Source organism: Littorina saxatilis, linkage group LG13 (genome assembly GCF_037325665.1).
Source record: "Littorina saxatilis isolate snail1 linkage group LG13, US_GU_Lsax_2.0, whole genome shotgun sequence".
Lineage (NCBI taxonomy): Eukaryota > Metazoa > Mollusca > Gastropoda > Littorinimorpha > Littorinidae > Littorina > Littorina saxatilis.
Genome location: NC_090257.1, coordinates 19,061,405 through 19,074,955, shown reverse-complemented (window position 1 = coordinate 19,074,955; position 13,551 = coordinate 19,061,405). Strand labels below are relative to the sequence as shown.

Here is a 13,551-nt window from a genome sequence, read left to right as displayed (position 1 = left end):
AAGAACTTCCCAAACGCTAACTGAACCGGCACTAGCACTAGTAGCAGCCGAAGCACGCAATATCCTGCTTACCAAGATGGCCGCCGCTTAGAAAACCAGTGGCTGTGACGTCACGATCGCATTGCCGTATCTTATTCTTCATCATTTTCTGATTCAAAAAACATATAAATATGTTATATTTGGAATAAAAACAAGCTCTGAAAAATAAAAAAAATAAAAATTATGATCAAAATTAAATTTTTGAAATCAATTTAAAAACACTTTCATTTTATTCCTTGTCGGTTCCTGATTCCAAAAACATATAGATATGATATGTTTGGATTAAAAACACGCTCAGAAAGTTAAAACGAAGAGAGGTACAGTAAAGCGTGCTATGAAGCACAGCGCAACCGCTACCGCGCCAAACTTTGCACTAAGCATTGATCACTTTAAAACACAAGGATCATCACAGGCCATCATGACTTGTATCATTTTACATCGCATTCTAAGAAAGAGCAGAATTCTCACTATGCGCGCGGTACATTTCTAGAATCGCGTAGCTCAAAGTTGGAATTCCTACAATGGCGGCCATTGTTGGAATTCCAACAAAGCTCAGGTCATTTCCGGAAAAGCGCCGATGACGAGATGGGTCGCAACAGACATGTTATTTATTATTTCCTTATTAGTTCCTTAATTATTCCCTGTTTATATTTGTTAAAACCGTTGTGTGAGGAAGCATATTTTTTGAAGAAAAAAACATGTAAACGGTTTTTAGCTTGGCGATGTATTTCATCGGTTCAGATGGAGGAACAAAAAGGCGCAGGGAGAGCGGAAGAGAGCAGACGATGAAAGGGAAATCACTCTTCTTTTTACACTTGTTGTCTCCCTTCATGTCACATGATACGACATAATGAAAATGGCGTATACGGCATCGATTGTGACAGCCGTCCTCTGTAAGCTATACTTTTTGTGTTTTAATTGTTTTAAACTCCAACAATTTGAAGCTTTCGATGCAGTTATTGTATTTCGACTTTATGAGAAAATAATTTTCTCTTTGGAAAGCTTTATGATTGTGAAGGATGTCTCCAGTTGCCAGTTTTATTTGTCACTGTATTTTGATCACTCGTGATTGTGAAGAGAAATTAACGTGTAGCTTATTAATGGTGTGTGAACGTGTCTGAAATTGGGGAGCAGTCATTGCCGCTTGCACGGAATGTCATGAGAATATGCCCTAGGATGACATTATGTTTGAATTGGTTTGGGCAATTTAATGGTATCCCCTATACCAGGAAACAGTGCTTAAAGTGTAACTTTATTCAATAATTGAGTGTGAACTGTTCACTGAATACTGCACTGCATTGTAACGTTGATTCACTGCAATGCACAAAGCTGCAGCGAGGATTCTTTGAAATCACTTCTACATGTTTCCCTCTGTCTCTTTGAACCTTAAATCAGAACTTACATTGTACACAAACAAGTCTTACAAGAAGTGGGCTTGATTTAAATGAGACTCGTGGGAGAGTTTGTGAGCATTGGATCAATGTATGTAAATTGTAATACAATTACTAAATTAGACATAGTATTAGTACATGTAACTTGAAATGAAAATCGAATGAAATAGAAGTGTGCATGTGTTCTGCGCGAACTTAGAATCCGGTTTCATTCTAGAATGGACCGGGTCCAGGTTGGAATTCTAACCCTGCGCAAGTACAGGGGTGCCATTCTAGAATGAAACCCTTGAATAAAGGGGGCCGTAATGTTTGTAGGTAAGACAGAGTTGTCTTCCCTTGAATTATCTCCACCTGCACCTTCCCTTTGATAAAATGGGGCTGATTTGTCTACCACTGAAAAAAATCCTTTGGCGATCTTGCGATGTCATGTCATGTCAAGAAAGTTGACACTCCTGAGTACGCAATAAACAAAGGCAGACCATAGCAAGGGGGACTACCAGGGCGGTAATGTTTGCAGGGCAGTTGTTTTTGTGATGAGAGCCGGTTGCGGCCGCTTGCAATGTCAGCGCTGTCTCCCTCTCGGAAATGTCCGGTTTTTTGACAATTTTTTTGACAGACAGACAGACAGACGGTCAGACCGACTAACCGACAGACAGACCAACAGAAGGACAGAGTGAGTTATAGAGCTGTTGTCACAGGTTTAAAAAAAAGTTGACATTATATCTTCACAATTCAGAAGACCAACTTCATGTATATGAATAAGATTAAAAGTTACAAGCGAGATCGGCAAAACACTGTCAGTCCGGAAATTTCCGTTCGTAGCGATAAGGGCTGAGTGTCTCTCAAAATCGTAATCACTTTCAGAACATCACAATCCCAATTCACGATGTCTTTGAGTAAAGTGTAAAAAACCCGAGAAAAAAAACCCCAACCAAACACACAAAAAACTAAAACAAACAGAAAATCCACATTTGTGGCTTTGGCTGTGTGATAGTCTAACTGAAATGACTATTCCAACTTGGACCCAAATTCCAACCTTGCGCACAGCCGATTCTAGAATGGACCAGCAACAAGGGTTTCATTCTAGAATGGCACCCCTGTACTTGCGCAGGGTTAGAATTCCAACCTGGACCCGGTCCATTCTAGAATGAAACCGGATTCTAAGTTCGCGCAGAACACATGCAAGTGAACTAAATTGTAACAAATTTAAAAAAGTAGATAGATCAGATGATCTCAATCTCATTCTCAAATCTTGATTATATTATCACTATCTGTATCACTATAAGCCATTAACATTAAGAAACAAAGTTGCAGAAAAAATGCTCACAAGGTTGACCAAATGATTATATCCTATATTAGTCTTCTTTTTTCTTGTCGTTCGCCTTTACACTTGGAGTCCAGCTCTGGAAATGAAGTTGTTGGTCTTATGTAGAGCCTCCACAGGTCCATGCAGCTTCTCGTGGAGGGTTGTCGGCCTGGTCTAGATCTCTTTCCTCAGGGGCTGGAGATTCCTGCAGGATGTGGGCTGCATCTTGCTCTGGGTCTACACAGGGACACATGGGGGAGGGCACAGCTCGCAGTTTTTTGTGCAGGTGTTGTTGCAGTCTGTTGTGCCCTGTTCTCAGGCGGAAAATGACGACCTGTTCAGGCCTTGACAGTTGCTGGTAGCTGTAGTGCGTCGGGGGAGTCTTAAGCAGAGGGGACTCCTATATATTCATTGTGAGATTTAAGATTTGTTTTTTTTAAAAATTTGATAGCCCATGATTTCAGTATTATCTGAGAGTCATGGGTCACTTTCAGACTTATCATGCTTAGTCATCCACTCATTGTGAGATTAAGATTAGTGGGGGAAGGGGGGGGGGCGGTTCAGTAGATCTTCTTTTTTTAATTCGATAGCCCATGATTTCAGTATTACAGTACTCCTCGGATAAGGTGACCCCCCTTGGGACCAAACAATTTCGTGATCTTATCCGAGGGACACGTTAACCAATCCTCGGATAAGATCAATTTCAGTAGAAAAAATGATCTTATCCGAGGAGATTAGAGTTTAGTTTGAGGCCCCATAAAAGACTTCCCGCCAATTGAAAGTCAATGACGTGATAATGGGCAGATCCAGAGAGAGACACACACTGACATACATATTGACACTGACACAGAGACGATCAGCTGCATTAGAGAGAGGGATAGAGAGAGAGAGAGAGCTTCCAAATATCTCAAATCTTCAACTATGTCTTTTATTTTGGCCTAAAATTGGCACTACTCAAATATCGCTTATGACATGCATTACAACATGAGGTCAATTCTAGCCTCATGCCTCTGCAGAAGGGGAGCGGGCACACTGCAGTTACATCTGTCATCATCCACGGGTCTCACTCTGTCAAAGTGGTTTCCGTTGGCAATTCGATTGGTTCAGCGACTTTTTTGGCGGGAACTATTTTCCAAGTTTTATTTGCGAAAGATTTCCTCATCCTTCTCTTTGGGGTAAAATAATCGGGCCAAATAATCTGATGACGTTTACATTTGTGCGTCACTTCTCTTTTGACGTCATATGGAGAGAAAAAAACCTCTGTCAAGGCTGCAAAATTGGGAGATTTTGTTCCGTTTCAGTTTCGCTTGATCTTAAGCGGTGGTCTTCTGCATTTAGAGACCAGAACGGGGGTCACCTAAAAAGAGGTGTTCCCGTATCCGAGGTCACGCTAAGCGAGGTTTTCTTAGTCATACAAAGAATGCTTTAGGTCGGGACCAACACCCTGATTGATGTTATCAGAGGTGTGACCTTAAACGGTAGTGACGTTAACCGGGGAGTACTGTATCTGGGAGTCATGGGTCACTTTCAAACTTATCATGCTTCCCAGTTCCCATGTCTATAAGTATTACTGGTGAGTGTGAACATTTTGTGTTTTTAGGCTTTGCGGCAGGCAGTCTGGCCCAGCAGTTGATTCTGACCCACGCACCATCCTACGTCACAATACAGGAACAGTCCAAACCACTGTCGGCCAGCGATGTGCCTGATGTTATTAGTCACACCTTGGGCCTGTCAGATTCTTCTGTGAGTATTTCTTTTAAATGTGTTTGTCTGCCTGTTGGTAAGAGTTGGTAACTTTGGGTGGAGTATAAGGCTCCTAAAGCTTCAATCTTTCTTGTATCTCATTCTCAGCTTAGTTGTTGACAATGAAATAATTGTGTGAAGTAAAGGCTATTTATTTCATAACAGGTTTAGAGAGAGAAAAGCTAAAACAGAATCACAATATATGTAAGGGTGTAATTGTCAGTTGTTTTAGAATTGAATAGCAAATGGTTGCAATTTTTGACTCACTTGAGAAAAAGTGACTCTATGTAATCGGTTAGTGTTAGTCTGTCCGGCCGGCCGGCCGGCCGGCCGTCCGGCCGTCCGTAGACACCACCTTAACGTTGGACTTTTCTCGGAAACTATCAAAGCGATCGGGCTCATATTTTGTTTAGTCGTGACCTCCAATGACCTCTACACTTTAACGATGGTTTCGTTGACCTTTGACCTTTTTCAAGGTCACAGGTCAGCGTCAAAGGAAAAATTAGACATTTTATATCTTTGACAAAGTTCATCGGATGTGATTGAAACTTTGTAGGATTATTCTTTACATCAAAGTATTTACATCTGTAGCCTTTTACGAACGTTATCAGAAAAAACAAGGGAGATAACTAGCCTTTTCTGTTCGGCAACACACAACTTAACGTTGGGCTTTTCTCGGAAACTATAAAAGTGACCGGGCTCAAATTTTATGTGAACGTGACTCATTGTGTTGTGAATAGCAATTTCTTCCTGTCCATCTGATGCCTCATATAATATTCAGAACTGCGAAAGTGACTCGATCGAGCGTTTGCCCTTCTTGTTATATTTTTTCTGGTGAATGTTTGTATACACTCCAGAAGGAAACCTAGTATGTCTGTCATAAAAACTAATGTCAATATTTTTTCTCCTGCTCCCTGCAGAAACCAGCATGGTCAGGTCTGAAGTCTGGCTCCATGTTCAAGCGTCCCAAGGCCAACGTGCTGCTGACAGTGGTGACCTCCGAGGGCTCCAGCCAGGACATCCAGCCCAAGAACATGGCTAAATTCCCTGTGGATACAGTGAGTGTTTGACATTTTCTGGTTGACGTGCAGAAGATCAGCATACTGTAGGAATCAAATATATAAAGGCGCTTAGAACTACTACAGTGGAATCCCCATTTTCAGACTTTCAACATTCTGAGAAAATCAGGTCTGAAGGGCGAGGGGTGGGGGAAAGGTGTCTCCAAATAAAGGTAAATCTACACAGCATATGAAGAGAAAATCTGGTCTGAAGGGCGAGGGGTGGGGAAAAGGTGTTTCCAAATAGAGGTACATTTACACAGCATATGAAGAGAAAATCTGGTCTGAAGGGCGAGGGGTGGGGGAAAGGTGTCTCCAAATAGAGGTACATTTACACAGCATATGAAGAGAAAATCTGGTCTGAAGGGCGAGGGGTGGGGGAAAGGTGTCTCCAAATAGAGGTAAATCTACACAGCATATGAAGAGAAAATCTGAAAAAGCAAGGTCTTGAAAAGGAGGAAGTCTTAATTTGGGGGGTCTTAAAAGGGGGGTTTCAAGGGGCCTGGGTAGCTCAGGTGGTAGAGCACTGGACTTGTGATTGAAAGGTCGCAGGTTCCAATCTGGGCCGAGATGGGTCAACTTTATGTGCAGACCCAGAGACTGTATCCATCTCCCACCCCTGTGTCACCACAGTGGCACATTAAAGACCTTGGTCATTTTGACATAAGTGCAGATGGCTGATACCACCTAAACATGCATACACTTGTGTATCTCATCTAAAGTCGGGTTTAAATCCCGGGAACATGCCCCTAATGGCTTTGCCGTGAGGGCGCAAAACTTGAATTTTCCCCAGGGGGGTTCCACTGTATAAGATTTTCCTGGTAAAAGTACCCTTATTAAGTTATAAAATGAGTGGGGTACAAAACAGATGTGGGGGGACAAAGGAATAACACAGAACTTATGGGTTATTGTATAGTGCTGATCTCGTTTGTGTTGATTTAGGGACATCCTTTTGGCATAGGCCATCGGCAAAAAGTCCAAACGCTTATAACTTCAGTCATTTCGGCAGATCAACAGGGTTTTTTTCATGATGGATGGAAAAAAAATGGTAACAAGGATCGACTGCTTTAAACTTGGGTAAAATTGCTGTTCCAGCCATTTTTGCAAATTTATTTCAGAAAAAAAAATTCTATCAAACTTACTGTGGTGTGTGTGTGCAGGAGATGCCAGTGTTGGACATGAACAATGTGATGAACAGAGTGCAGTCGGCCTTCCTGGAACATCAGCCTCTGATGCTCGACCTCATGGCCGACTCAACTGTAAGTTCACCCATGGCAATATGGGAGACACTCTTTGGTATATATTTACTGCTTTGCGTTTGTGTCTCATATTATAGGTGGCGGAAGATGATAGGGTAAAGGCACTTCCAGCAATCTACCACAGCTATGACTTGAGAAGTACAAATTGCTTGTGGACTTCAATTACGAATATGTTCATTGTCATAATGTTATTGAAAAGTTCATAGTCAGGGAATTTCACTGCTGTTTAGCAGAGAATATCAGATACTAAATATTGTTTTAAGCTGACAAACATATTTTTCTTGAAAAACTCCTAGTCAGGGAATTTCACTGTTAACTGTTTAGCACAAAAAAACCCAGGTGAATAATGACAATAAATATTTTGTTGTAAGTTGACAAAAACATTTTATTGAAAGGTTCCTATTCAGAGAATGTCACTGTTGTTAAACAGAGAAAATCAGGTGAATAAAGACATCAAATATTTTTATAATTTGACACAGGGAATGTTACTGTTGTTCAGCAAAGAAAATCAGTTGAATAATGACAACATATTTTTTAAAACTTTTTTTATATTAAAAAACGTTCTGGTCAGGGAATTTCATAGTTAACTGTTTAGTGAAGAATATCAACACCAATTATTTGTTTAAGTTGACAATGTTTTGTTGTTCAGCTGTTTGATGTGAACACCCCCAACGACGTGTTCCGTAAGCTGCCAAACTCCATGCGGTCCCTAGCTGACCGCCTGCTGGACAGTGACTCGGTGCTGTCACGCTTCACTGCAGGGTCACTCAACCGAAGCCACACTCCCGACCTGACGCTGATGACGGAAATGCAGATGGTTGATCAAGTCGTTAGCGCTGTAAGTTTCTGGTGTCATTGTTTATTCATTTCAACGACACCACCGTTCCAGAGATCTGAGAGAAGTTGTGTTCATCTCATGTTAATTGTTTGTTTGTCTTCCCACTATGAAGATCATTGGGTGATCACTAGATGAACTTGAGAATGCTTTCTTTTGTCAAAATTTTGTTCCATTCAATGAGTTCGACAGATTGACTTAATGTAGTAATTTTGCTTTACGCGACTTGTTTTCTTAACGAATGTTTGAAAGCAAAGAATTTAATTGTGTGTTTGCAGCTGAAGGAGAGCAAGAAGCTGATGACTGGCAAGACGCCCGACCTGTTCTCCTTCGTCATCACCGGCCTGAAGTCTGTCAGCGACTCACACGGCCCCGACTCTCAACAGACCAAGGACGCTCACACGATGCTTTCACACTTCATTGACGCTGTAAGCTTTGTCGTCTTTCACTGTCCAAAATATTTTCAGAAAGATACCTGTAGAGACTGTCTAGTTTATCTGTGACATACATCATTTGGGGAAAATTAGACCCGAACCTTGGTTCTGGCGCACTTTGTTGGTAGCGTTTTGGAATTATGTATAATATCCAGAATGTTAAAGATGTTTTGCTTGGAGCTGAGCCCAAGAAAATGAACTTGATTTAGTACTTTGAAAAAAGTTATGATGCTGACATTTTTTGTTTTAGTCATTTTGACATTGTTTTTGATTGTTTTCAAGCCTGTCACATGCCTGCTAAAATGGAAATACAGTAGTCATGGATGTTGCTTTTTGTGTGTGTGTGTGTGTGTGGGGGGGGGGGGGGGTCACAATTTGTGATTTAAAAAAAAAATTTTACACCTCAAAAGCAGTTCTCATGTGTGGAGTTTCTAAATGCACATTATCTTTACACTTTGTAAGTTTTGTGGCAGGAACTCGCGATCTCCACACATAGAAAGTATGTTGCTCTCAACTGTCTGTGCTCTACAAAACATACCCGATGGCATTGAATTGTGTATGATTGCAGGTAACCAAGGACTTCCGGGGGCTTTACAAAGACAATGTTGTGGTGGAGGTACTGACAGTGCCAGCCCCAGAAAGACCTCTGGTGCGCAAAACTCGCAGTCTGCTGGAGGAGCCAGAACTGGTATGGGTCTTTTTTGAGTGGCAATTAGTCAAAAGAAAATTGAGCAACTGTTGGATGCGACCTCTGTGTGTGCATGTGAGCATGTTAGTGTGCAGCCAGCTTCGCTTTAGAGAGAGATAGTGTGTCTGTGTACATGTGTTCCTTTTTGCTTGATCTTTAATTCAAACCTTGAATCATATCCTTCTTGTCTTTGCAGGCCAACTCCACGGACAACAGACTGAACCTTGCATGGGATTACCACAGTGATTTCCCTGCCATGTTTAACATCATTCTGTGGATGTCTGTTCTCCTCATCGTTGTCATCTTCATCATCTCCTATGGCATGTGGAACATTGACCCCGGCAGAGACTCCATCATCTACAGAATGACCAGTCAGCGACTCAAGAAGGATTAATCATCATTACGAAATGGGTGATATTGAATGATTAGCTGGGAGATAGAGTATGGTAGGATCATCTACTGATTGACCAGTCAGCGACTCAAAAAAGATTGTCATTAGGAAATGGGTGATATTGAATGATTAGCTGGGAGATAGATTATGGTAGGATCATCTACAGAATGACCAGTCAGCGACTCAAAAAGGATTAATTATCATTAGGAAATCGGTGGTGTTGAATGTTTGATGGGGAGATAGAGTGTGGTATGATGAACAATAGAAAAGAACTGAGTACAGCCTGACCTGTCGCTACCAACCACCCAAGGCACTGACCGAAAGTGGTTGATATAAACAGGTGGTCGATATGCAAAGGTGGATTATAGAGAAAAATAAACTCATCCGGGATCCTTCGGGGTGGTGTTTGCACAGGTGGTCATTTCGAGAGGTGGTCACCAAGGCACGTTCGACCGGATATGAAATGAATTGGACAAAGAAGTTGGTAAGAGAGAATAGTAGGTTACTAGGGTTGGATGGTCATATTTGGGTTGGGTACAATATTTGCAAAATAACTGACAAATTTGTTGAGGATGAAGCAAAATATTAGGAATGTTTGAGGGAAAAGTTACAGGTGGTTGTAAAGCAGGGGATTGTTTGTTTATGAGAATGAAATAAACAGCTGTCTGGAGAGATGCCTGCAAAGTTTGTAGTCTACCTGATAAAAAGGCGAGTTGAGAACACTGTTTTTGTAAGGGAATGGCTGGCATAAGGTGTTGAATATTGGTGTAAATGTAGCATAGGAAGTGAGCATCTGAAATGGATGTCTTTGAGTGGAAGACATTGTATGTGATTTGTTTGCTGTTAGTTTCGGTCTTCATGTGAATGTGTGCATGTGTGATTGTGTTCATTTCCGTGAGTTTTTGTTTGCATCAAAAGGTTTTTTCTTTTTCTTTTGTCTTTTTAATTTTCTTTGATAAGGTATCTTTGGTGGTACATGTATGAACATCAGTAAACTTCTGCAATTGTTTAAAACATCCCCTCTTAATGATGTATTTGGCTGAAAAAGTTATGAGTAGTCCTTCCCTGTGCTGCAGGTTGTGTGTGTATGTGTCTGCTGGAGTTTTCCAGTGCGAATGTGTACATGAAGGAGATAGTCAGGTGTTGATTGGTTATCAGTAAAATAGTGTGTGTAAATGTGTTTTGGTCACATCTTTGTTTTTTTAATTTTGTTCTCTCTCCTTCTTAGCAATGTTAATCAGAAGAGATAGCAAAGTAGTTCTGTCTGTGTAGACTTGACACTATTCTCGATTCAGATCATCTGTTACATGATTGCCGAGTGAACAACCACCAACACTTTTCAACATGCAATTTATCTGTAGGCATTCAGCTAGAGATTACACTAGCACTGGTAGAGTCTTCAACCTTTTCAGTGTTATTTTCAGTTATTTAAGAGTTCCTGGAGAAATTTCATATGTGCATTATGTAGCACATTATTTTCAAACAAAATACAGCACCGTAACTTGTAGCAGGAACACGTCTTAATATCAGGACGGTGTTTTAACAGACATCTGTGATGGTTATGTCTGCATGGTATGAATTTGATGTTGCACTTGCGTTCTATTCTCAATACTGTGTTAGCCAATGATCGTGTGATATTTATAATTTCATGTCAGTAAACGTCAAAAACATATTACATATTTAAAACTTCTGTATGTTGTGATAATAGATGCAAGTGTTGTAATTCTAAGTGTATTAGGTCTTGTGGGGGTGTCATCTTTGTTGAAACTGCCTACATAGAGCCACACAGTAAGTTTAAGAATTAATTTGCTGCGTATCAGCTGTATCAAGTCTGGAATTTTGTTACTTCTGCTCACTTTCTTAACTGTACGGTTAAGTCTGTGTGGTAAATTTGTTATAGAATTATCAAGAGAATAGCTGCTCCGTAGCCATTTTGATAAGCTAATGTGGATGTTTTCTTAGGCCCAAAAAAAAAAGTCTGTTTACAGTAACCCGACCGACCCTAGTTTTTAGGCCCGACCCTAATCTTTTTTTTGGATCGTCTGAAAAAAAACCCCAACCGCATCCAAAATAGAGCAAACAGCAGACGACAGAAGGGAGGTAAGCTCAAAGTACTGTTTATAGTTATGTTGGGCAAAAACAGGGATTGATGAGAAGAAATGAACTGTGAAACATCATAGAGAGGGGAGAAAAAAAAAAATGGGAAAAAAAAAAAAGCCGACCTACCGACCCTATTTTTTCACCCCATGTTACCGTAAACAGACCTATTTTTTTTTGGGCCTTAATTTTAATTGTGTTTGAATGCAATGTTCTCCAAATTTGTGATCATTCCATTCTCGTGGTCAATTTAAATAGAAAATCAATGTTTGAAATTGTTATTTTGTTGTAGATATGTACATGTATGAATTGTTTCCAAAAAATAAATTGTGTAAATGAGTATATGTGTTTGTAATTTTTTTTAAAGAGAAAGAAAAGGGTTGTGAAAGGCACAGTACGCCTCCCGTAAACCATCACAGATACTGTCAGGCTTTTACACACAGTACAAACACCCTTCCATTTGAACACTCACCGAACGGGGACTTCCTAGGTGCCCTACGTAAAGAGCGAGCAATTTTCAAAGAATTAATTTTTCGGATTGAGACCATCTCAATCGGACCCATCCTGAACTCAGGTCAAAAATGAGTTACTTCCCTTCAACTGGCGATAGCCGTTGAGCAATGATTGTGCGTTTTGGCGCTAGACCTAACTTTTAAAATCTAAATAATAAATTGACAGCTTGTTACACAAACATTCTTAAATCATAGAAGAATTATTTTTTCATCAAGACAAGATCAGTATAATTCGAAGTTTTGAAAGTTTGAAAAAAGAAAAGCCCGGAAGCAGGGTCACGCAAGGTATGGTTTTCGTAGCAGACGACGGTTTATATGCAGTCAAAAGCCATCGCTCGAGTTCTTATGAACCACATTCGTTTGTTTCGTGAACAGTCAGAGGTACATAATAACGTGCTATTGCAGATAAGCTCACAGCGAGCCGGATTCAAATTACAAACTGACGACTGCATTGTGTAAAAGGGAAACTGGATCACACGGGTTCACGATGGCTCAGGGGTAAGATAAACCACGCAAAAATTAAGTAGATGTGCAACGCCAAGGCACTGCATACCCCAGCGAAAGACAAACCTCTCTCTCTCTCTCTCAAACACACACGAACACACACACACACACACACATACCCCAAGTTACACACGTACACACGCACTCACTCACTCTCTCACACACTTCATACACACAAAACACACCCCCATACGCACATATAAACAAACACACACATACACTTACGCACACGTACAAACACACACCCACCCTCTCTCTCTCTCTCTCTCTTTTTCTCTCTTATACAAACAAACACACACCCATACAGACACACACCCCCACACACACACACACACATGTACATAGGCACGCATGTACGCACGCACACACCCGCAGACACACACACACACACTCACACATTGACTCACACAAATCTCATACACACAAATCACACTCATACGCACATACACGGTTGGCCTAGTGGTAAGGCGTCCGCCCCGTGATCGGGAGGTCGTGGGTTAGAACCCAGGCCGGATCATATCTAAGACTTTAAAATTTGCAATCTAGTGGCTGCTCCGCCTGGCGTCTGGCATTATGGGGTTAATGCATGCTAGGACTGGTTGGTCCGGTGTCAGAATAATGTGACTGGGTGAGACATGAAGCCTGTGCTGCGACTTCTGCCTTGTGTGTGGCGCACTTTATATCTCAAAGCAGCACCGCCCTGATAATTATGGCCCTTCGTGGTCGGCTGGGCGTTAAGCAAACAAACAAATACGCACATAGACAGACGGACACACACACCTTTAGAAACAAACACATATACACACTCATACACACACAAAGTCATGCACACACACATTCACACACACTCTTTCTCCCTCTCTCTCAGTCTTTCTTACACACACACACACACACACACACACACACACACACACACACACACACACACACACTCACACACACGAGTACAGACTCATGCACGCGTGCGCACACACAAATACACACACACACACACACCACACACACACTCACACACAAATACACACACACACACACACACACGCGCGAGTACAGACTCATGCACGCGTGCGCACACACAAATACACACACACACACACACCACACACACACCCACGAGTACAGACTCATGCACGCGTGAGCACACACACACAAATACACACACACACACACACAAACAGTAACACTAACAACACATGTGCACAAAATGAACACAAACACACACACCGCGCGAGAGAGAAAGACTACAGGGAGGCATGACGTCATGATGCATTAATTGACGTCAAAGACTTTCGAC

At 41.3% G+C, this 13,551-nt stretch overlaps 1 protein-coding gene across 1 annotated transcript; it reads left to right on the top strand.

Annotated features, from left to right (window-relative positions):
- Positions 1–778: 778 nt before the first annotated feature.
- LOC138983780 (renin receptor-like) lies at positions 779–10,415 on the top strand. Its single transcript, XM_070357104.1, has 8 exons — positions 779–932; positions 4,337–4,479; positions 5,400–5,537; positions 6,698–6,796; positions 7,446–7,634; positions 7,910–8,059; positions 8,634–8,753; positions 8,950–10,415. The coding sequence occupies exons 1-8, from the start codon at positions 890–892 to the stop codon at positions 9,145–9,147; spliced, it is 1,080 nt and encodes a 359-aa protein (XP_070213205.1). The 5' UTR covers positions 779–889; the 3' UTR covers positions 9,148–10,415.
- Positions 10,416–13,551: the final 3,136 nt, after the last annotated feature.